This window comes from Motacilla alba, chromosome 9 (assembly GCF_015832195.1).
Source record: "Motacilla alba alba isolate MOTALB_02 chromosome 9, Motacilla_alba_V1.0_pri, whole genome shotgun sequence".
Taxonomy (NCBI): domain Eukaryota; kingdom Metazoa; phylum Chordata; class Aves; order Passeriformes; family Motacillidae; genus Motacilla; species Motacilla alba.
In genome coordinates, this window is record NC_052024.1 from 21,553,511 (window position 1) to 21,574,770 (window position 21,260).

Here is a 21,260-nt window from a genome sequence, read left to right on the forward strand (position 1 = left end):
AGAACTTGAATTTCCAGACAAAATGTGATGCCCTTGACACGTGGAATAGCAACAGCCAGTTTGCATTGATTTTGCCTGTGATTTTGAAAACAACTTGTGTATTTAGGCCAATCCTGGCTGTGTGACCTTGTCCACGTCTCTCTGCAGAAATGTGGCCTCTTGTGGACTCAGCACATCCTGCTTAGAAATCAATGTCTGAAAAATAACCATAATATCAACCTATTCTATGTAGTTGCTCAGAGCTTGGCCGTGAAAGGCGATAGGAAACAATTCCTGGAGTTATATTCCTTTATTTATCTTCTGGGAGGAAAATGTGTCTGGAAATCTATGGTGCTCATGTCAAACAAAAACAGGCTATGCTGCACTTCTCAACCGAAGAGCATTGCTCAGTATTCAACACTGAGGCAATAATTTAAAATAAATGCAAAAATAAGAATTAAGATGTGGCCTTTCCTCTCAAACCCGGATATTCACTTATGGAAGTAATTATATTTCTATTATAAATCTTTTGTGAAAAATTAATTATGAAAACCACACAGACATGAAAGGATATTACTGTTAAAATATAATTCTTAATTATTAGACTTTGGATCAAAAAATTGTGTATGACACTTTGAAATTGCATTTGCATATGGTCTGATTAATTGATCTTTCTTGGGAATGAGTTTATGCAAATATGCTCTGCCTCCCTCCTCTACAAAGGAAGCTGGATTTTACAGCAGGATGTTAGTATTTCAAATAAGCACCAACACAGTTCACAGTTGGCAGGTGTGTCAAGCCTTGAAAAGGCTGATTTTTCCAAATGTAGTAAAAGTCAGTTCTGTCTGCCTTGAAATCATGGGAAAGTTAGTTAGTTTGAGTCAAAACAATGCTCATCTTGGTTTCTTATGAAGTGAGTCAGAAATTCCTGTCAGAAATTAAACTTTCATGCTTCAGAACTACTTGTGAGAGGAATTCTTTCATTCCCTCCAAAATGACCTGTGGATGCAGTACAGAGGATGTTGGAAGTTTGCCAAATAAAACAGAGCAGAACTCTACAGGACAGTAAATTCAGCCTTGTCACTTGTGTTGATTTCCCTCTAGGCTGGTCTTTCTGGTCCCAGCACAGGCCAAACAGCCTGATGGGGGTTTGGGAACCTGAATAAATTTCAGGTTTGTGTGCACTGTGACAATGACTGGTGATCTATGTTGCTCCTTAGACAATGTGAGATTTTATACAGCATTGCTGCAGAAGCAATAATTCATTTATTTAACAATTTTCCTGGGAAGACATTAGTCATAAAGTAATTTGAGCATTAAGTAGCTAACCTTCCTCTTTAATATATTCCAAACCTGTATTTTTGTTTGCACTGAAATTGATACAAGGAATGACTCATTCTAAACTTCTGTTGCAGGAGAGGCATTTGAAATTGTTTCTCAGCTTGAAGAACTGGATTTATCATGGAACAGTAACATAGGTGGAAAACTATCACTGCTGACAAAAAAACTTCAGGAAGGTTGCAAATTAAAATGTCTGAAAATGACGGACTGTAACCTGACAGCAAAGGATGGAGAATCCCTAGGTATGGTGTCCATGGTGCATGACTGAGGCTGGCTTCATGAAAATGGAACTTATTTGACTTAGATAATGGCTGGATTGAGCTCAATATCAGTGAAAAGATAATTTATTTCAAGTTCTGCATTATAACAGTATTTATGATGTGGGGATTTAGTGCACTTCCTTCCAAAGAAGAAAGTTGTGCTCTCTAATCATATGAGGGAGGGTTGAGAAGACCTAACCCACAGTCTGGCTGCCTCAGTGGTCCAGGTGGATCTTTTGAGATCTTCAGCAAAAAATATGTGCCAGAATTTCCAACACTATTTGCTCAAAATTAAGCAGCTGAATGTGTAATTAGCCATGGGATTGGAAAGAAGGTCTGAGGATTGGGAATTGAGGCTGAGTTGGCAACCACTGACCATCCTTCCCTTCTGTCCTCTCACCATAGCAGCTTAATCCTGTGTGGTCTTTTTATCTCATTGTGTGTTTTAAGAGGTGTTTGCTCAGTAAAGAGAAGCCCCATGGCTCTCATCTCCACTGCAGGAGAAGCCCCATATGTAACAGACATTCCTATGTATTTTCATTAGAAAAATTTATTTCTGATTGTATTTCTGCTTTTTATTCCTCTGCATTTTTTTAACAGTCCCTGTATTTTTTTCCACTTTTATTTTTATAAATGTTTTTCACAGATTTTCATGATTCCTATCCAGTCTTTATTTTACTGTGTTGTTTAGGTAGAACAGGAACTTAGCAAGTCTAAACCACACTGACAGGCAAACCCTGGCCACGTCTTCCTGTTTATCACGGCGCTGTGTTTTTCTAAGGTTCATCTTGTATGTATTCTAGACAATTACCAATTTTGGTTTTCTTTTCTTTTTTTCTTCCCAGCTGAACTTCTAAATGTGATCCCAAACCTCGAAGTGTTAGATATCTCTATCAACAAAAACATTGGCTGCAGCATGAAGGTTATTGCTCAGGATCTGAAAAATGTGCCAGACTTGAAAGAGTTAAACTTGCACATGTGTGGATTAAAGCAAGACAGCCTCCAGGGCTTAGGTTAGACTTTATGTTCAGAAAACTTTCATTCTGAATATATTGTACATCTGAAAACCATTTGAGAAAGGCAATGAGGTGGGATTTTGCTGATGGTTTGGCAGTATTAATGGGCAATCATGATTTGCTGTTTGAGGATTGGTAAAAGACTACAGGGCCTTTCAGCAGGAGCTGAATTTATCTCCCCTGAGCTCAAGCCTGTGAAAGTCAGTGGGGAGTCACCCTCCACACCATTTATCTGACACACATCTCAGAGATGTGGCTCCCTGGACATGCTTCCTCTTTTCCCAGACTGAACATAGACAAGGACACAGACAGGCCAGCTAGCTTTTAACAAGCTAGTCCTGCTTTCCAAAGGAAATCCAAATTCACCATTACCACTTAAAGTGTCCAGTGAAGCCACATGAAATGGTCTTGTTATCTGTGCCTCTCTCTAGTGGATGTGACAAAACAACTGGCATTAATGAGCACATCCAGCAGTAATTTCTGCAAAAGGCTGAGGATTGACTGGGTGTGGGGGATGAGCTGGCCTCACCTTCACCTGCTCTCCCAGAGAAGAATGGAGCTGCATGGACAGGGAGGCTTTGCTGCATTACAGAATGTCTGCTGTGATTATACACCGGAGCTTAGCCCAGGAGCTTTGCCTGCAATACCTCGTGCAAACTTTGACGTTGAAGTAAATAGATGCCAAAGCCCTGACCTGGGCTGTTGTGGCAGCCAGTGACCAGTGTGTTCCCTTTTGCATTTCAGACACTGCTTTACAGCACCTTGCAGAGCTAAGGAAATTAGACATCTCATGTAACAGAGAGATTGGTGGTGGCTTTAAAGCATCAACGGCTCATTTGGCCAGCTTGAAAAATCTGGAAGTCCTTGATCTTCACCAGTGCTGTGTCACAGAAGAGGACATGACTGTTTTGTGTAAGGACATGTTGAGGAAATTCATTAAGGACCTCAGTTTTGCTTTCTGAAAATATCTCAAAGACATAGAAGATTCTGCCTGGCAGAAGAGCTGAGCTTAGTACTTTTTTCCATTAGGCTGCTCTGAAAAAGCGTTGTGGGGGAGAGCTTTCTTGATCAATATGGAATGGTTTTTTTGCTAAACAAAAGGAAATCTCAGAGCATCTGATCCCATGTGGAACTAAGGACCTGAATCTGCTGTGATTCAGACCCACAATGGGAATGTGGGAACTGCCACCAAACACTACTTTCTTTTGATAATCAGTAATTTAGGAAATATCCAGGGGCAGATCCCCCAGGGGTTTAAGTTGGGTGGATCCATGGGGGGTATATGCATGGAAATATAACTGCCTGAAACCCTGTTGGTGAGCTGCACACCAAGAAGAAGGTGATTTTAGGAGATCTTGCATTGCTGCTGTTGTATGCTTTTTCCAGGTTGAATTGATGCAACTATAAACACTACTATGAAGAAAAAGGCATTTCCCAATCAATTTGTGAGACAGTTTATTTCTCTCTCCCTGTTATCATAACTTTGTTTTTACTCTTAACAACAAAAAATCCCATGACTCAAAGCCTATATTGCCCACATCCTATTTCCCATGACAAAGAAGATAACTTGAAGATTTGATGATGATGATGAAGCTTTAGGAAATAATCTGTATTATTAATATCAATCATGATTTATTTTAATTTATTTTATAAGAGAGAATAATAACATTAAGACAAAGAAGCTTCAGTTAGCAATGAAGGCATTTGGAAATTCCCTACTTCACCCAGAAAATTTCCAGGAAGCCATGTTGTGACAACCTTCCACATAGTATGGAATACTTAACTTCTGAAACAGTTTTACTGAAAATGACAAGGCTATTTATGGTCTAAAACATTACTCACCATGAGCTTGGGTGTAAAAACTTGGCTGGCCTTGACTTTTGGATTGATTTGTAAAGAAAAGAAATTATGTCAGGCTACACAACAATTATGTCAGGCTATACAACTACACATTTGTTATGGATCAGTGACTGTCTAATAAATATTTCATGTTTTTGTAGCCCAGGTGATACCTTTACTCTCCAATCTTCAAGAGCTGAATTTATCCTCGAATAAAAATGTGGGACTCTCATCAGATCCTCTTCTGGGCAGGCTCAGGTTTTTACCAAAGCTGAGATCTGTCACCATCAGCAATTGTGGCTTAGATGAAGAGTCCCTTTCATCACTAGGTAGGAATGTTTCTTTAAAGTGTGCCCATTCTCTGTGTATCCCTGTAGGACAAAGCATTCCCTTCTCCTTTGGCTGAACTCCAAGGGTCATGGTTACCTTATACCTCAGGTCCTGAGTGAAAAATCCTGTGATGAAACCAGTGCTTTGTGAGACCAGGTTGCAAAGGAAGAGAATTGTATGACTTCCTCTGAGGGAGGGATTGAAGTTCTCTTAGTCCTTTGTCTGATAGTGAGCTTTTAGATACTCCTTAATTTTGGGGGAAAAAGAAAAACATGATTTTATCTTATGCTGTAATCATAGTCTGGATGTAACACTTCACTCAGTGGGGTAAAGTTTTGACTGAGGGTATTTAACCTCACTGCAGGTGAAAATTTCAGTAGAAACTTTCTGGGGTAGAGTTCAGCATGGGGCAGTGGAGGAAATGACTGCAGAGGTGGAAAAGATATTGCACAGCCGTGAAGAAAAGTCCAGTCTAACACAGGATATGTAAATTCAGCCTCTTTTGCCTACTTATTGCAAATCTCTGTGGATTAATGGCCTTTGATAGGTGTTCCATATGGCACATGAAATCTTGGTACAGAGGGATCTCTCAGTTACTCTGTCTTGTGCACTTGTATTTTGTGCTGTTTACTTGTGACATGAAACCTGGAGTAAGACTTGACTGCCTCCAGCAGAAGCAGCAGCAAGCTAAGCTGGTCAGAGGTCCTTGCAGGAAGAGTATTATGTTTATATCACTACAGTTATGTAAGAGTGACACCATGGAAATCAGAGCTGTCAAAAGATGCAAAGCATCTCACCTTAAATAGTGAGTTCACAGCAAAAACCCCCCACTGTCTTAAAATTGATATAAAATGGTTTAAAAGCAAGCTGTTAAATTGAATTAATTCAGTGCAACAAGGCCAAGGCAATAATGTGAATAGAGAGACAAAAAACCCTCTCCATAGAGTCCTGGTAGATTCTATAGGCAGAGTCTTCTTACTTTCTTTTGTCTGACTTTTATTGGGATAAAAGAATTCATTTGAAGCACAAACAATCAGGCTGTTAGGATCTTACTTACAGGTGAATTGCAGGTGAGGTGTCTGTTGAGGGCATGTTGTTTTCTCTTAGTAAGCAGAAGTTGCTGGTCTTAATCTTTTCAGCTGAGGCTGCCCTTCACCTTCCTGAACTGGAGATATTAGACCTTTCTTGGAATAAGTGCGTTGGTGGGAACCTAAAGCTGCTTTTGGGAGCACTAAAGCTTGCAACAGAGATTCAAGTGTTAAGACTGAGCAGCTGTAACCTGGTGGCTGAAGATTTGGCACTTCTAAGTAAGTATAACATGGTATTTACTAGCACTAAAGGAACTAGGGCATTTAGACCACAATTCAGAAGGGGCTTGTTCCATGGGCTGAGCACATTTTTGCATAAATCAAAGGAAAACATGGAAAATACAGGAGTATTTTTCCCACAAAGGACTTTCATTTTTCTGTTGTGTGTCCTGGACATGCTCAGTGGAAGAGCTGACAAGGCTAAAATGCAAAGAATCTTTAAGCACTTTTATCTATTAATACCAAAAAAAAAAAAAAAAAAAAGCATCATTTAGAAAATGTAGGGTTTGCATCTGTTTTTTATATCAAATATTTAAAGCTGCAACTGAGGAGTTTTATTTTGCTCGGATGCTGTTTCATGGCTCAGTAATTCAGAGAAAATGTCTGTTCTGACAGCCAGAAATACAGGCACTACCAGCTCCCAGGCATTAGGTGAGTTTCTGGAGTGAGACTGTGAGGGAGAATTAAACCAGAAATGTTTTCACCCACCTCCACCTCTTAGCAGCTGCTAAGAAATACTGGAAAACGGGAACCTGATAAAGGAATACATTCTAGGATCCTTTCAAAAACTTGCTAATTTTATACTCATCCTTATGATTCTGTGGGCCTGACTCAGGGGTTTGAGTGTCTGACATTTGCACTAGGTGTGTGACAACTGTAAGGCCCTGGAATGTGATATCTGATGAAGTGAAGCCCAAATACTTTTGACTTCAAAAACCATCACCCTTGATGGGTGTCTCCTTTGCCAATCATATGTTAAGGACCCCTTTAGGGTGTATCTGGCCTTCCCACAGTGAGAGGTGGCTGTTGTAGTCAGTCATGCAGCCTCACCTAGTTTTGCTTTCCTCCTTCTAAATCTCCCTGTAAAGCCTGTCTGCCTCTTACAACTGGCCCTTGATGTAACCTCCTTCCAACTGACTCCAAGGTTTTCGGGTTGCCACAAACTTTTAACTCAGTACTTTGCTCCTTTTGAACTGTCTGTGCTTTAAGTGTTGTAAACTCCTTCAGCTGTTATAAAACTGTCTTTCTGAGATCAGCAGCAAGTGGTTTTATGTTGCTGAGGAGTTAAATCTTGCTGTTTGACTGCTGAAATGAGGTATTAAAATACCATTCCCTTTTCTGAGAAGCTTTTAAAGCAGTTACCAGGATTTATTAATTGTATTTGTGTCTGTCATCTCTTGCAGCATCCCTGAGGCAAGAGGGCCATTTGGCCAGATTGCAGAAGCTGGATTTGAGTTATAACAACACCATCTCTGACAAAGGCTGGGCTGTTTTCTGCCGAGCTTTAGGAGCATTCAAGGAACTCTCAGAGCTGGATGTGAGCCTCCGGCCGTCGTCCTGCCGGGACTGCGGGCCATGGTTCGGGGAGTTGTTGGCAGCACTGACACAGCTGCCAGCCTTGGCAGAGCTGGCCATGCAGAGATGGGCCCTTTCAGAGTCCCAGAGGAAGCAAATGGAAGGCTTTAATCAAGACAACAAGAGAAACATTCATTTTGATTGCTGATGAAGGTTGGAGGTGTTTGAAGGCCTTTTGGGAGCAGCACGTGAACCAAGCATTATGTGTCTCAGAAGACTGCAGTTTTTAATAATCTCTTGAAATAGTTTCACAGTTATAGAAGACTGTTACTTGACCTTCTGCAACATAGATCATTCTATTTCATAATTTCCTTTCAGATTCTCTGGGCCGTGCTTACACTACTCAGTCTTTATGTTGTGAATATTGCCAAGGCCGCTGCCCACAGAGCAGTGCTGGGTCAGAGGGACCTGCTGCAGGTTTGGCCGTGGAGGGAAGGGCTGAGGTTTGTGTCAATGCAGGCGGGTGGGCAGTGTGAATGTGGCCTCAGAAAATACCTCTAATGTGAAAATACTTGAAACCTCCATGTTTTAGATGTTAGTTTCTTCTCCCCTCAAACTTTTGCCTCTTTGTGAATTACTTAAATCGTAAGTGGGAGATTTGGCATCCATCCCAACAACTCAACATTATAGATTAGTCCGGGAAGGAGAATACAGAAGGAGCTGGTCTGCCTCTGCTCTGGCCCTTGATGCCATCTCATAGTGTAGATGAGTCCTGTGTAGAGAATCAGCATAAAATCAAGGTAAGAAACACTTATTTGGTGTCTTTGCAAGTCTCAGGGGCAAGGAAAAAGCTATGGTACATTAAATCAGAGATATGTCCTGCTACTTGAACAAGAATTTTGGTTACATAGCAATCAATAAGTGCCAAATTCTGTCACAGTCACTTGTGTCATGGAGCATGTTAACCCACACGTGAGCTCCAGGACTGCAGTGGGATTATTCATTGGTAAGGTATTTTAGGAAGTAAAGATATTAGATCTGCCCACTGAGTGAGGAGTCTTAGAGAAATCCTGAGGCAGCTTGAGGGATAAAGTACTGCTCAATTAGCTCTGAGCATCTCTACATGCTGCAGCAATCTCCTGGAGGAGAAGCACAACAGGATCATTCAGTGGCAGCTTCCTAACTTGCTAAGGCCCCCCATCAGCAAGTTCTCCCCCGTAGATGATGATCAATATTCAGCTTTCAGTCCATGCAACCCTTCCAACATCAGCTTTTTCCTGTTCAGGGCTATAACCAGCACCTGACTGTGCTGATACCTATTGATCATTTAATTCATAATTTCATGTAAAAGTTACCCTGGACTTCCTGGTTCCACTTTCAGTTCCATTTGAAAAGTGCACTTGGCTCCCCCAGCTTTGAGAAACGTGAGTTGGAGTCTCTTGGTCAGGGGCAGCAGGGAATTGCTGTGTGGGATCCTAAACCTCTGAAATAAAGCAAAGAGCCCCTGTTTCATTTAGGGCTAACAAGAGAGATTTTCAAGCTATGAGTTAAGCTAGGACACTTGTTCTAATGAGGAAAAACCATCGTGTCTGTTTAACAGCATCTCACCAACCTATTCTATTTATCACTTGTCTTCATGTGACTTTCCTCCTCAAATCCCCCTTTGAACTGGGAAATTGATTTTTTATCTGTTCTGTGAGAATTCCTGTGAATTAATCCTTTCCCTCTTGAACCTCTCTCTCCAGTTAACCTTTAATGTCCACTTTCTGTTGAAATCTTCCTAACTGAACTCAAGTTCAGTGTTAGGGTTTCTTGTTCTTTCATAGCTGGATTCCTCATTCTCAGCTCCAGAGCCCAGGACAGACTCACTGCTGGCAAACTCTTCCCTGCCCCTGATCCCCCTGCTCAGTCCTTTGCCCTCTTATTATTCTGTCATGCCAATTGTGCCACTAAAAAGCTTTTGTTCCTTTTATCACCTCTACTAAAAATCTCGTAATCTGCCAATCTGCCCAGAAATTTCTCTTCCAATGATTTCCTGCTTGGCAGTTTCTGATTCATCCTCCTCTCTGTTCCCCTTTGCCTTCACTTAGGGTGAAAAAATTTTCATTAGACATTTCCAAACAATCAAAACAGCCTCAGTTACCCAGTGAAATGGAAAATCAGAACAGAGCCGTCCCACTTTGCTGCAGTCCCAGCTCTCTCCTGCCAGTGAGCATATTAATGAGATTTCAGTATCAATCAAGAGCCAAGCAGAAATGAGTCCCATGCCCTGGATGCAGATTCAGAGAGCACTACGGAGAGACGGAACTCTGGTTCCTCATCACCTCCCTCAGGATGCACCACCTTCCCTGAGGCAAGAGGAGGGAGAGCAGGACTGCAGTTCTGACCAGCCAGTGGGACTGAACAAAGGGTTCTGCTCCCACCCCCTCTGCATTTTGAACCTGCACAGCGGCTGGCCTCAGTCCAGCTTGGTTCTCTGTGCAAATGAAACTCAGGGGCTTAAAGGGCAGCTGAGCAGTACAGAATAAAAACTAGACAAGGACATCTTGTGTCTAGGACAAACAGCTGTCTCCCTGTCAAGTGCTGTGGAAAGACATGGTTGCACATAAATTTGACATGCAAGAATTATAGCAATATTATGTTTGTCAAGGTTCTTTTTAATAACAAAGGTGTTTGATGTGTCAGAACCAGAATCATGGCAGAAATTGCATCCTGCAGACCCACTGCTTTCAAATAAGCCTGCCATACACAGACACATCCCAAACTGTCACCAAGCCATGTCACAGATGAGCAGTACCACTAAGGCAGTGACAGCTTGCAGTCATTCAAAGTGCCGTAACTGCAGATTGTTGAAACATCAGTGAACAGTTTTGCCTAAGTGTGGAGATACTTTCAAACAGCTTTTTACACCTCTGCAAGACAGGATGGTAATGCAGGTCCTGGTAGAAGTGTGTGGCCTGTCTAGAATCCTAGTCCATATTTCCAAACATGTTTCCAAGGTACTGATCGTTTCTGGAGGTAAAGTGCATAAGTAAAGTTTATAAACTGTGATGTTGTTGGGATCATTGCTAAACACAGAGACAACATGAGTTTTAAATGCTGAGCTTTGATATTATTCCTGTTCTGACAGTTCTGGCCTGATGCTGCACCAAGTACCTAAAGAGATTAAGAGTCCCTTCAGTCCTGAATTTGGGAGCAGCTGAAGACCATGGAATTTCCCTACAGCAGCAGAACAAGATCTTGCCCCTTCTATTGTTCCTGCCTGCAATTTGCTTTAGTCTTCTGGCAGACATTTAATTCCTTTATCTTGTCCCAGCTATAATCTTTCTAATGACTCCAGGAGAAAGATCTCCTTTGGAAAGATACTGAATTTATTTTCAGAAAGACTAAGGCATTTAAAATTTTCAGTTCCTTCACCTCCACAGGTATCTAGACACAGTCATTAAAAAGATATATTATGTCAATTAAATGGTAATCTTTGGAATTTCGTTTTTAGGGAAGAAATCTCCTAAGAAAATTCTGTGGAGCTGCATTACTGTTGATAAATGAACACAGAATATTCTGCTCATTAATGTCACATTATACCTCACAGTATGGTGGAAATTTTGGCAGAGACATCTATGTTGTTTCCTGTGCTGGAAAGATTTCTTATGGGTTTAATTTTGTTTCTTAGCAGAAACATTAGTCTGCTTCTTCATTTCCTTTGCATGCACAGTGCAGCGGAGAGCAATTTAAATTAATGAAATCTGAAAGTGAGTCTTTTGCATAAATTACTACTTCTGTAAATGTAACCTTCCAGAAGAAAACTGCACCAGTGGAAAAAAAATCATTGGAAAAAAAGCATTGCATTAAATAAAAAAGGAAAGTGTATTCTGAGCCCTAAAATAAAGATGTCTATGAATACTCTTACACTTACCATAGCCCAAGGGTGCATAATTGTTCATTAGCAAATGAACAGCAAATGTTCATGGAGTTAAAGACATTAACAATATCACTCCATTTTTAAATTGCCCTTTGCTCACTTTGTGATGTACTGATTCTGTGCAAATGCAGCTCTTATTTTCCCAGCGTACACAGAAAAAAAAGATGCGAAAAACTGCAGCAGTCCCTCCAGTCAGGATTCCATCTTTATGATTAAACACAAAGGTCGGTGTTTCCACATCCTTGCTTTTTTCTCCCTGAATACTGAGATGCCAGCAATAAGGAGGAACCCAGGTTTGGGTGTGTACCAGTGCAATGTCCTTTCTCACTGTGGCAGGTAAAAATGACACTTGGTTATAGTGGAGAACTCGGATCGTACAAAAGGGAGGTATCAATAAAATATAAAACAAAACAAAGGAACAAATACATTTTTCATAGTGCACATTCCTTTAGGAATAGCATCAAAGCATTTTTCACTCAGATTTGGCGTCCTGACACTGATTAACCTGGTGGAGGATGCAGGTGCAGTGTGTATCTTGGTGCTCCTCACATAAACACGGGAAAGGGGAGGCCAGCAGCAGAGCTGGTGTGGGATCTCCTCCAGCCTGTCCAGACAGTCTGAGCGCCCTCGTGGCAGGGAGAGTCTTTAAACCTGGGGGAAGTTTGTGCAGGAGATTAGGAGACAGGCCCAGCACAGACAGCTCCTGGCAGTGCTGCAGGCAGGGAAATGGAGCCCAGCCCCCCCTGCCCAGGAGAGCAGCGGTGAAATCACCAGAGGGATTTATTTGCTGGACAGGGCCAGCACAGGAATCTTTGAAGGAGCACTGATCCGTGTAACCATGGACAGCTTTGCAAAGGCTCCTCGGAGACCAACTCCGCGCCCAGGGTCTGGGCAGCACCGGGGGCTCAGCCCCGCACAGGGGAGGGACCCCGGGGGGCTCCTGGCAACCCCCGCTCGCTCCCTCCTGCTGCCAGCCCGGGACACCCTCCCTGGGAACGGGCTCAGGACACCCTCCCTGGGAACGGGCTCCGGGACACCCTGCCTGGGAACGGGCTCAGGATACCCTCCCTGGGAACGGGCTCAGGACACCCTCTCTGGGAACGGGCTCGGGACACCTTCCCTAGGAACGGGCTCCGGGATACCCTGCCTGGGAACGGGCTCAGGACACCCTCTCTGGGAACGGGCTCAGGACACCCTCCCTGGGAACGGGCTCAGGACACCCTCCCTAGGAACGGGCTCCGGACACCCTCCCTGGGAACGGGCTCAGGACACCCTCCCTGGGAACGGGCTCAGGACACCCTCCCTGGGAACGGGCTCCGGGACACTCTCCCTGGGAACGGGCTCCGGACACCCTCCCTGGGAACGGGCTCCGTTACCGAGCTCAGCTCGGAGCAGCCCGGTTACCGAACTCACCGCGGGCCGGTCACCGCAGGCTGAGCTGGGGACAGGGCAGAGGCGGGCATTGCTCAGGTAAGGCCTGCGGGGCTCAGCTGCCACAGGGGTCGCTTCTTTGTTGTTACAGAATATGCTGAGCTGCGAGAAGAGTAATCAAGTTAAACTCTGAAGCGAATGGCCCCTCCTTGGTATAACTAGCGCGGTGCTCTAACCAACTACAGCACATCAAAAACACACCCACCGTTTCCCTCCTGCTTTCCTGTATCTGTTACTCCAAACCATGAGCTGTAACCCTTTCCAGAGCCCATTTGTATTGCTATGCAGATCCCTTCTGGTTTCTAGGCTGCCAAAACGATACAATAACACTTGGTTTTGTTTTCCAGCAGGTCATGTCGGTTCTTCCGGATCTTCACCTGCATTATGTGCAGGCCTGTCAAAATTTGAGCCAGCCTGAAAACCCCTTCATTGCTCGTGTGCTTCAAGAAGCTGATAAAAATGATGAAATGTAAGAAAAAAACAAATGGGGTGTTTCAGATGCTTCTGAAACCCTTAAACGGGGTAGAAGGATGAGGAATTGAAAAATGACAAAGTTCATACAGTTTCAGGCTTAAACACAAATCAAGTTTAACATTTACTGCTGAAGTTCTGGTTTGACTCATTTTGACACCATCTTGGCAGAAGTTTGTAACTATATATCCTTTATGGGCAGCTTTACAAGCAGTGAAATCAAAAAAAGTGAAAAATGTACAGGACGGTGCCTTTTTGTCCCTTAAAGAAGCCAAACCCAGTGTTTAGTCATCCTAACTCCCTTCTTTGTGTTTCACTCCTGTTTAAAAAGCCTCAGCTGCATTCAGTTACTTTCCAGCTGGTCATGCTTCCCTGAGCTGTCTCTGAATCCTGCCAAGTTATTAACCACCTAAATTCTATTTCATTAAGGGTCTGGGTACTGCTCCTTCTCATGGACGGTGCTGGGATCAAAGTTAATTGTCTTTTGGGGGAAAAAAACTGAGACAATTAAATAGTTTGTGTCAGGTTTTGATCCTGAGGGCAGGATAAAGTAAATAAAGGAAAGAGAGCAAGTAAAAAGAAGATGATGAGGTAACCTCTGAGATAATCTTTATTTCCATTTGCCTTCCCCTCATCTTGGTTATTCCTGCTTTCAGTGCTGAGCAATGCCTTCAGAAAGGGCAGTGCTGAGGTGCTGCCTGGATCACATCACCTGTGGTGGTGTTACCAAAGCAGTGGCAGCAGATAACCCTGCGCAACAGCTCCAGGGAGGGCAGGCACGAGCACACCTCTGGTCTAGAGAGAGAACTCGTTTCTCTCTATCATTTTACTTCTCCCCATGTGCTTATATTTTTATGTTACTGCAGAAGTACAAAAGGAATCACATTAAAATTAGCTGGAAATAATCATCTGGTGCCTGTGCCGAGAGTTACAGATGATGACCTTGGAGTTCTTGTCTCTGTCTTAGGCCAAGCTGCCTTTGTCACAGGTAAGGTGTTTGACATTGCTGTGCTAATACAAGAAAATATAATGGGTCTTGATTTCAGCCTTAGTCCATCTTTGTTTCTTTTTGTTCAGAGATCAGTTCAATGTAGATATGCATCTGTCATTTCCTTATTCTTCATCTTTTTCAGGTTTGGATCTTGCCTATAATTTATTGACTGATGCTGGAGCAAAGACCATGGCAACATTCCTCCAGGTGCCAAGAGATGTTTATCTTTCAGCAACTTGTAATTTATTTGTCTACAGTAATGTTTATAATGGGGACAAGAATGAGCTGGTTTGGCAAAATTCCAATAATTCTGACCATCACATCCCAATCCATCCTACTAGAACCTCAGATTGTATCCTCTGTGGAGATTTTTAATTTCTGGTAGAAGGCATTTGGATATTTGGCTGTGGTGTCCTGAGAAAAGAATGATGGAATAAACTATGAGGCTTTTAGGCTCACAGAAAAGAGGGTAATGGTTGTGTCAAGTGTGGCAGGGCCTTTGTTTCAGCTATTTTATAATCTCTGTCAGCTTTTTTATAGACCTAAACATAGGGAACTCTAATGCAGACTTTTTGTCATTGTAAGCACTGGGATACAGGTGGTAAATAGCGAGTTATCACCCTGTGCCTGTGTTCCTAGAATTTGAGGGGCACTGTTAGGTTCACAAAATGCCTGAATTTGTGCATCTGACTTTGGCCACCTGCCTCATGCACAGGGCTCCTGGGTGGCTCCTCAGGCCCCATGAGGGGGCCCTACCCATGACAGGTTTTATGCCTTGCCCTCATCGCCTGACATAATTTGGCATTCTTTAACTACTTCTCCAACTCATGAACTCCAGTGAGGGCAGGCACGAGCACACCTCTGGTCTAGAGAGAGAACTCATTTCTCTCTATCATTTTACTTCTCCCCATGTGCTTATATTTTTATGTTACTGCAGAGGTACAAAAGGAATCACATTAAAATTAGCAGCCTGAAGTGCTGCGAAGGCCAGAGTTTTGTATGTGTATTTCCTTTTTGGAAAGTACAGCTGTGTTTTGGGAAAAAAAAAAAAACAAAAAAAACACCTCTTATTGCTTCCTGCTTTGTTTGCTCCCAAGGAAAACTCCACTCTGCAGTATCTGAACCTGATGTTCAATGACATTGGCACAAGTGGGGCAGAGCTGATAGCAGGAGCACTCTGTGTGAGTATTTGCCCGAGAGATTTAGGCAATGGCATCTCCTTTGATCTTTTTGCTTTTGATGACCAGCACTGGCTGTGCTGCCAACATCAGAGGTGGCTGAAAGGAGCCTCTGTCTTTGCTGCATTCAGCATTTGCTGTGTCACAGGGATTGCCTGGTTTCCCAAGGCACACTTCAGAAATCAGATTTCACACAAGAGAAAGTTGCACTGTGCTGCCATTAACACTTCATTATCTATAAAAAGACATAATTGTGTATAAAAAGCCCAACTATTGCAGCTGGGTTTTTCTGTGTGAAAAAATGCAATGCTACAGGATATATAATGCCATCATTTTTTTCTTTTTTCTTTCCCCCAAAAGATTAAATTAAATTTGCCTGTACTTTGACATCAATATTTGTCTTGATTCGAGATGTCTGAGGTATGTTTTCAAAACTTTGCCTTACAGCAGCACCACAAACCCAAGTTTGTTATTTTTAATGTGGTTTCCCAAGGAAATGAGGCTTGTGTGTAAGATTTGTTGTGTTTGTGAAAGGAGACTCACATGAGCTCTTTCTTCCTCCTTCACAGTCTTTGAACCCTGAACTGATTTCAACTAAATTTGACAGGCTTCCAAAACACTAAGGCTGTGCAGCAAATGTACAGTGCTGGGCTCATGCAAGGCTTACCAGATTAAATTAGCATTAAGGCAATTTGCATCTCAGATGCCAATTTAGGCAGAAATATTTGCCTGGTTTATTTTCATGAGTGTGATGAAATTCATGAACTTGGGAGAAACAGAAGTTTTCAAATAGAGGAGTTTTGCTTGCAGACTCTTATATTTGATGCCACTGAGGGGAGCCTGAGCCAAGAGCTGAGCCAGTGCTATCACTTGGACACAATTCTTCTGGAAGGTTGTTTTGTCTCTGTGTGATAACCAGCAGAATTTGCATGAAAAAAACATGATAGTGTTGTTTTCCAGGCCATCTTAAAGGAATATTTTTTTTTTAAATTTTGTCTAGAGCAATCAAAGCCTTGTGCACCTGAGAATGACTGGAAACAAAATAGGAAACCAAGGTGGGATGTTTTTTGCTTCAATGCTAAAAATTAACTCAGCCTTAAAGAAGTTGGATCTTGGAGACTGTGATGTGGTGAGTAACCCAGTAAAATTATCAGCAATAGGACATAAGTCTTTCAAGGGTATTACAAGGGTCCTGCAGTGCTTAATTAGGGGGAAATGCCATCTGTTGTCATTGATTTTGTGACAGCCAGAGGTAACAGAATATATAATATTGCAATGTGTGCTTGGAAAGGCACATTGGATAAAGCACCTGTGAAGTCAGAACTGGGGATATTTTAGAGCCACCGTGTGTCTCTAGGAATTCAAGTGCTTGGCTTGCACATTTTCTGAGGTTTTTTTCCTGCTGCTCATTTCTGTTGAGCTAAATCCCGTGTAATTCATTTTGAAGAATGGACTTCTCATTCCCTGGAGAATCTTTTCCTTCAAAAGTGAGCAGTGCTGCAACCCCTGAAAGTCACTCATCCCATAGCTCTGCTGCTCCTCTCAGAGCTTGACCCATAAAGGACATAAGCACAGCAGTGCTGGACTGAGTAGAAAACCACCCGATTTATTCTTGCACAATGTGATTCCTCCTAGAGCTGGGCACTGAGACTTCCTGCACTGTGCACAGGGAGACTCAGGAAGCTTTTAAAAGCCTGCATTTTTTTCCTGGAAATTCAGAATTTGCTTTTGAGCCAGAAGGGGGAATAGCCCTCAGAAAGTGTGAAGGTGTCATGAATACACGAACGAGGGAAGTGTAGGCAGTGTAGGATTTATTCAAAGGCTTGGTATGTGTGTGCTTGGTAGGGAATTGACAGAGTTGGTTTAAAATGAGATGGCTTTGGGTACAGCCCAGCCTACTTGGAATAGCATAAGTATAAAATAGAGGGCAAATTAGAAAGATATTTTAAAAAATCTAAATGTGCCTGATTCGTACTAAATATGAATTTACCTGGTGGATAAATATTAGGGGAACACACATAAGCTGATTTTGCTTCATAAATCAGGGAAATAAAAATACAGGATAAATTGAATGGACAAGTATTTTTCAAATCCATTATTCCTGCTTTTTATTTTCTGAGTTGCCAAGTCATTTGTACTACTTAGTCTAATTTCACTCTGCTATTCCATAGGCAGTTGGCATTGGTATTTTCAGAAAATCTGTAATGTGTCTGTAAGCAATTGCCTGCTGTAGTCCCATCTCTCTACCTCCAGAGTAGATGAAGGCAGAAATAATAGTAATATCAATTTGGTACCTTGATCTATACCCTGAACAGGTTTCTCTAAAGAGTTTATTTTAATTTCCAGGGTCTGAAGTGTCTGATATCAACAGCCATAGCCCTGACTCAGAACAAATCACTCAAAGCCATAAACCTCAATCGTCCTTTGCTATCCAGCCAACAGGTATGTCAGTGACTGTGGAGTCAGCTCAGAGAGAGGGGCATAAGTCAAGTCAGTACTGATGTATTTATGGACACCTGAACTACACAGCTCTCTGGACTTCCTTACAAACTGGAGGAGATGGTTGCAGTAATATTGTTTTTCTCCTTCTGTGCCAAGTTTTGTGCGGTCACCTTCTGCACCCGTTTAACTAGAAGGTTAAACTTTAAAAAAATTCTTTGTTGGTACATTTATTAAAAAATAGGCTAATGGAGAGGGGTTGGTGTTGGAGAAGCAAGTATTCCTTCTGCTGGTAGAACATGGAGTTTCCTGCACTGTTCAGCAAATTGAGGGAGCCATGCTGTGTAGCAGGAAACGAGGGGGAGCACAGAGGATGTTGTTTCCCTGACCCTAAGGAAGAAAGACACTGCAGCAATTCCCACATTCTGTGGGCTGAGTGGTTTTGCTGTCTCTCTGCATGGCTGGTGCTGCTCAGGTCTTGGCTGCAGAGCTGGGTAGAGGTGGAGTCACCTGCCTGGCAGCAGTTCTCAGGTGTCTGCGACAGGATCAGTGTTTTCCTGATGACAGGATAACAAAATTAAACTGTTATGAAAGCTGGATCCTCCTCAATCCCCAAAGGTAAGTTTAAAGTTTAACAGTTTGAACAGATTTTAGTTGTTTCTTTTCTTGATCTGCCTAACCCCAGCTCTGGAAGTTAATTTAAACTACTGCTATTGGTAACAGTAAGGACCTAGTCTGGACCTGTCAGAGACTCTCATTGTTTCTGCCTTCAGGTCTATCATTTTCTGTGGCTTCTGTGTTTTCCCTTTATTTTTGACTCACAGTATTCACTCGGTCAATTTCTTAACTAAACAGGACAACTTTGAACAAACTTCCTTTGCCTTTGAGTGGCAGGACATATTTTTTCCCATAGAAGTCCTGTTTCTTTTGCATACAATTAACAGAACCTTTAAGGCTGGAAAAGATCTCCAAGATCAATAAAAACTTTGACCAATTCATTCTTGTGTGAAATAATTAGCATCATTACAAAATACTTTCAAATGTTAGCAAAGACTGACTCAGTTTTTTAAGAGCAATAGCAGGGAGGGAAACTGATTAGACATAATTAAATGTTGATGCTTCACTGATATTTACAGGGATGTAGACAGTACTGTAAAACTGCAAATATCTCTATAGTATTTTTCTTTTTTTTTTCATTTTTAGTTTCATCATAACATGTTGTTTTGTGGCTATTTTTATACAATATACAGAATAGAATGATCAACACTACTGGTGACCAGATCTTGCAGATAGTTGCATAACTCCCTTTTAGTGAGGCACAACTATACCTTATCCTAAAGTCCGGATTAATAAAATTGAGTGTTTGTTTCTAGGAAGAGACCACAGTTCATATAGCTCGGATGCTGAGGAGTAATTCTTCTCTTGTGGAACTACACTTGGGCAAGCATGGAATGAAAAACTTTGGTGTAGAGCGACTGTGTGATGCCCTGTATGAAAACTCCAGCCTGAGATACCTTGACCTTAGCTGGTGAGAGTGATTAAATGTGGCACATTAGAAACTCATTTTCTTAGCAACTTAAAACAAAAAAAAATTTAAATGTGCATCTCTCTTTCAGTAATAACATAACCTGTGATGGTGTTAAATTTTTGGGAGAGCTACTAAAAAAGAACCAAACCCTGGAGATCCTGGATCTCGAAGCAAACCGAATAGAGGATGTTGGAGCCATTTACCTGAGCGAGGCCTTGGCAACACGGAACAGGAGTCTGAAGGCGTGAGTATTGGCACAGCTGCCCCAGAGACTGCAGGGAAGAAACCTGCAGGTTGCACTGGCTGAAATGCATCACAGCTCTGCGTCTTCGTGTTGATCAAAACAGGAAAGTCAGGAAGTTCCAATATTTTAGACAATTTTTCCTTCTTGGGGGAAAAAAAGCCCGTGAGTGATTGGGTGGGATTTCTTTACTAAGCATCGGTGTCTGCTGCCGTGTGAGCTGCTCCAAGACCTGTGAGACACCCTGGGGTGCTGGAGGTGAGCCCCAGGTGTGCTCAGAGCTCTCACACCTTCCACAGACACTCGGAGAGGGTGAGGCGATTGATCTGCTCATTCTTTCTGCGCCTTTGAAGCGCAGGTCCCTGTGGTACGAAAACAAGAGCTGCAGGCCTTCAGAATTTTGAGATAATCAGATTCCACGCTGGGATAAGGCACTATATTTGTTGGTTCTGATCTTCCAACACTTAAGAAAATCCTCTGTTTAAGTTCGCTTCCGGGTGAACCCAGAAGAGCTGTAATCTCTCCACCAGGGTGTCTTCTGCAGCCGCGTTAAACCCCCACCGGCAGGACATGAAAGCTGATCAAAGGTGTTACCTGAAGCCATTAGTTTTAAGTAGCAGACTGAGGAGGTGGCGGCTGTGAGGTGCCTCTGAAAGCCTCGCAGGTTCACTAATATAAAAATAACTGCCACTCCACAAAGATCAAAGCTTAGCCTGGATAAATGCCAAGGCTCGGGCTTCAAAGCAGACTAGAGATGAGACCTGGCCACCACGCAGCAAAGTCATTGACACTGAAGAACTCAGTAGTGAACAACCTGGCTGCAAGAGTCAGGAAAGTGCTTTGAGAAATAGAGTAAGTCCAGAGGCAAACTGCCTTTGGCAACCTGAAAAGGATATTACAGTAGGACTGGCTTTTATACAAATAAATTTTTATATTGTAAACAAAAAAGTTCTATATATGTATGAAATATAAAATCATAGTTAAATTCTTATTTTGAACTAAGAGATGGGAATTCTATGCTTTGGCACACATTTTCTCTGTTTTCTAGGCTGTCTGTTGTAAGCAACAATATCACTGGCAAAGGACTTGTAGCTCTTGCACAGGCAATGCATTCCAACATGACACTTTCCCATATTTACATCTGGGGGAACAAACTTGATAGAAGCACCTGTGAGGTAAGTGTTGCCTCTGAACTCATCTGACAAGGCTGGGGTTCGATTGCTCTAATTTGTCTTTCTGTTGTTGGGAAGACTACAGCAATTAGTAAACAAGACACTTGATTTATCTGGGCTTTTTAATGTGGTTATTATATGGTGGTGCTGGGATGAGACTCCCTGTGAAGGGACGAAGAATGTGAATGTGTTGCCTCGCAGAGCCTTCACCGCAGTCCAAAGGAAGCACCGCGTGTTAAATCCTCCTTTTCCTTCGTTCCAGGCATTCTCGGAGCTGCTGGCGGTGGAGCGCCTGCAGCTGGGCTGCACGGACGTGGCTCCCTACAAGGTGGACGGGCAGGTTCTCCTGGCAGAGCTGTCCCACGGGCTGGCCAAGCACCGCTACTGGAGCCCGCGCTGCGCTGCCGCGGCCCCCGGCGCCGCCAACGCCAGCCTGCAAATCCTCGCTGTCTCGGAGTATTTGTGAGCAAACCTGAGCTTTCCCTACCTGCTTTCTAGTAAAATAGGTTATAATCAGTA

At 42.6% G+C, this 21,260-nt stretch overlaps 2 protein-coding genes across 6 annotated transcripts in view; both read left to right on the forward strand.

Annotated features, from left to right (window-relative positions):
• The window catches only part of LRRC31 (leucine rich repeat containing 31), a 28,429-nt gene extending 16,971 nt beyond the window's left edge, over positions 1-11,458 (forward strand). For both annotated transcript variants that reach the window (XM_038145883.1, XM_038145884.1), the window contains exons 6-11: positions 1,395-1,562; positions 2,426-2,593; positions 3,341-3,508; positions 4,597-4,764; positions 5,905-6,072; positions 7,257-11,458. In XM_038145883.1, coding sequence (XP_038001811.1) covers positions 1,395-1,562; positions 2,426-2,593; positions 3,341-3,508; positions 4,597-4,764; positions 5,905-6,072; positions 7,257-7,576 — 1,160 coding nt within the window. In that variant the 3' untranslated portion in view covers positions 7,577-11,458. The remainder of the gene's footprint in view (positions 1-1,394; positions 1,563-2,425; positions 2,594-3,340; positions 3,509-4,596; positions 4,765-5,904; positions 6,073-7,256) is intronic.
• A 1,072-nt stretch (positions 11,459-12,530) lies between these two features.
• On the forward strand, positions 12,531-21,260 carry LRRC34 (leucine rich repeat containing 34). 4 transcript variants are annotated; one of them, XM_038145888.1, is made up of 11 exons: positions 12,531-12,760; positions 13,072-13,190; positions 14,059-14,180; positions 14,326-14,390; positions 15,281-15,364; positions 16,362-16,490; positions 17,708-17,803; positions 19,174-19,328; positions 19,417-19,572; positions 20,618-20,744; positions 21,004-21,207. In XM_038145888.1, the coding sequence occupies exons 2-11, from the start codon at positions 13,075-13,077 to the stop codon at positions 21,205-21,207; spliced, it is 1,254 nt and encodes a 417-aa protein (XP_038001816.1). In that variant the 5' UTR covers positions 12,531-12,760; positions 13,072-13,074. The 4 variants fall into 4 exon arrangements, with proteins under 4 accessions (XP_038001816.1, XP_038001815.1, XP_038001818.1 ...); XM_038145887.1 differs by having other exon boundaries at positions 12,532-12,760; positions 13,069-13,190; XM_038145890.1 differs by lacking the exon at positions 15,281-15,364 and having other exon boundaries at positions 12,536-12,760; positions 13,069-13,190; positions 21,004-21,260.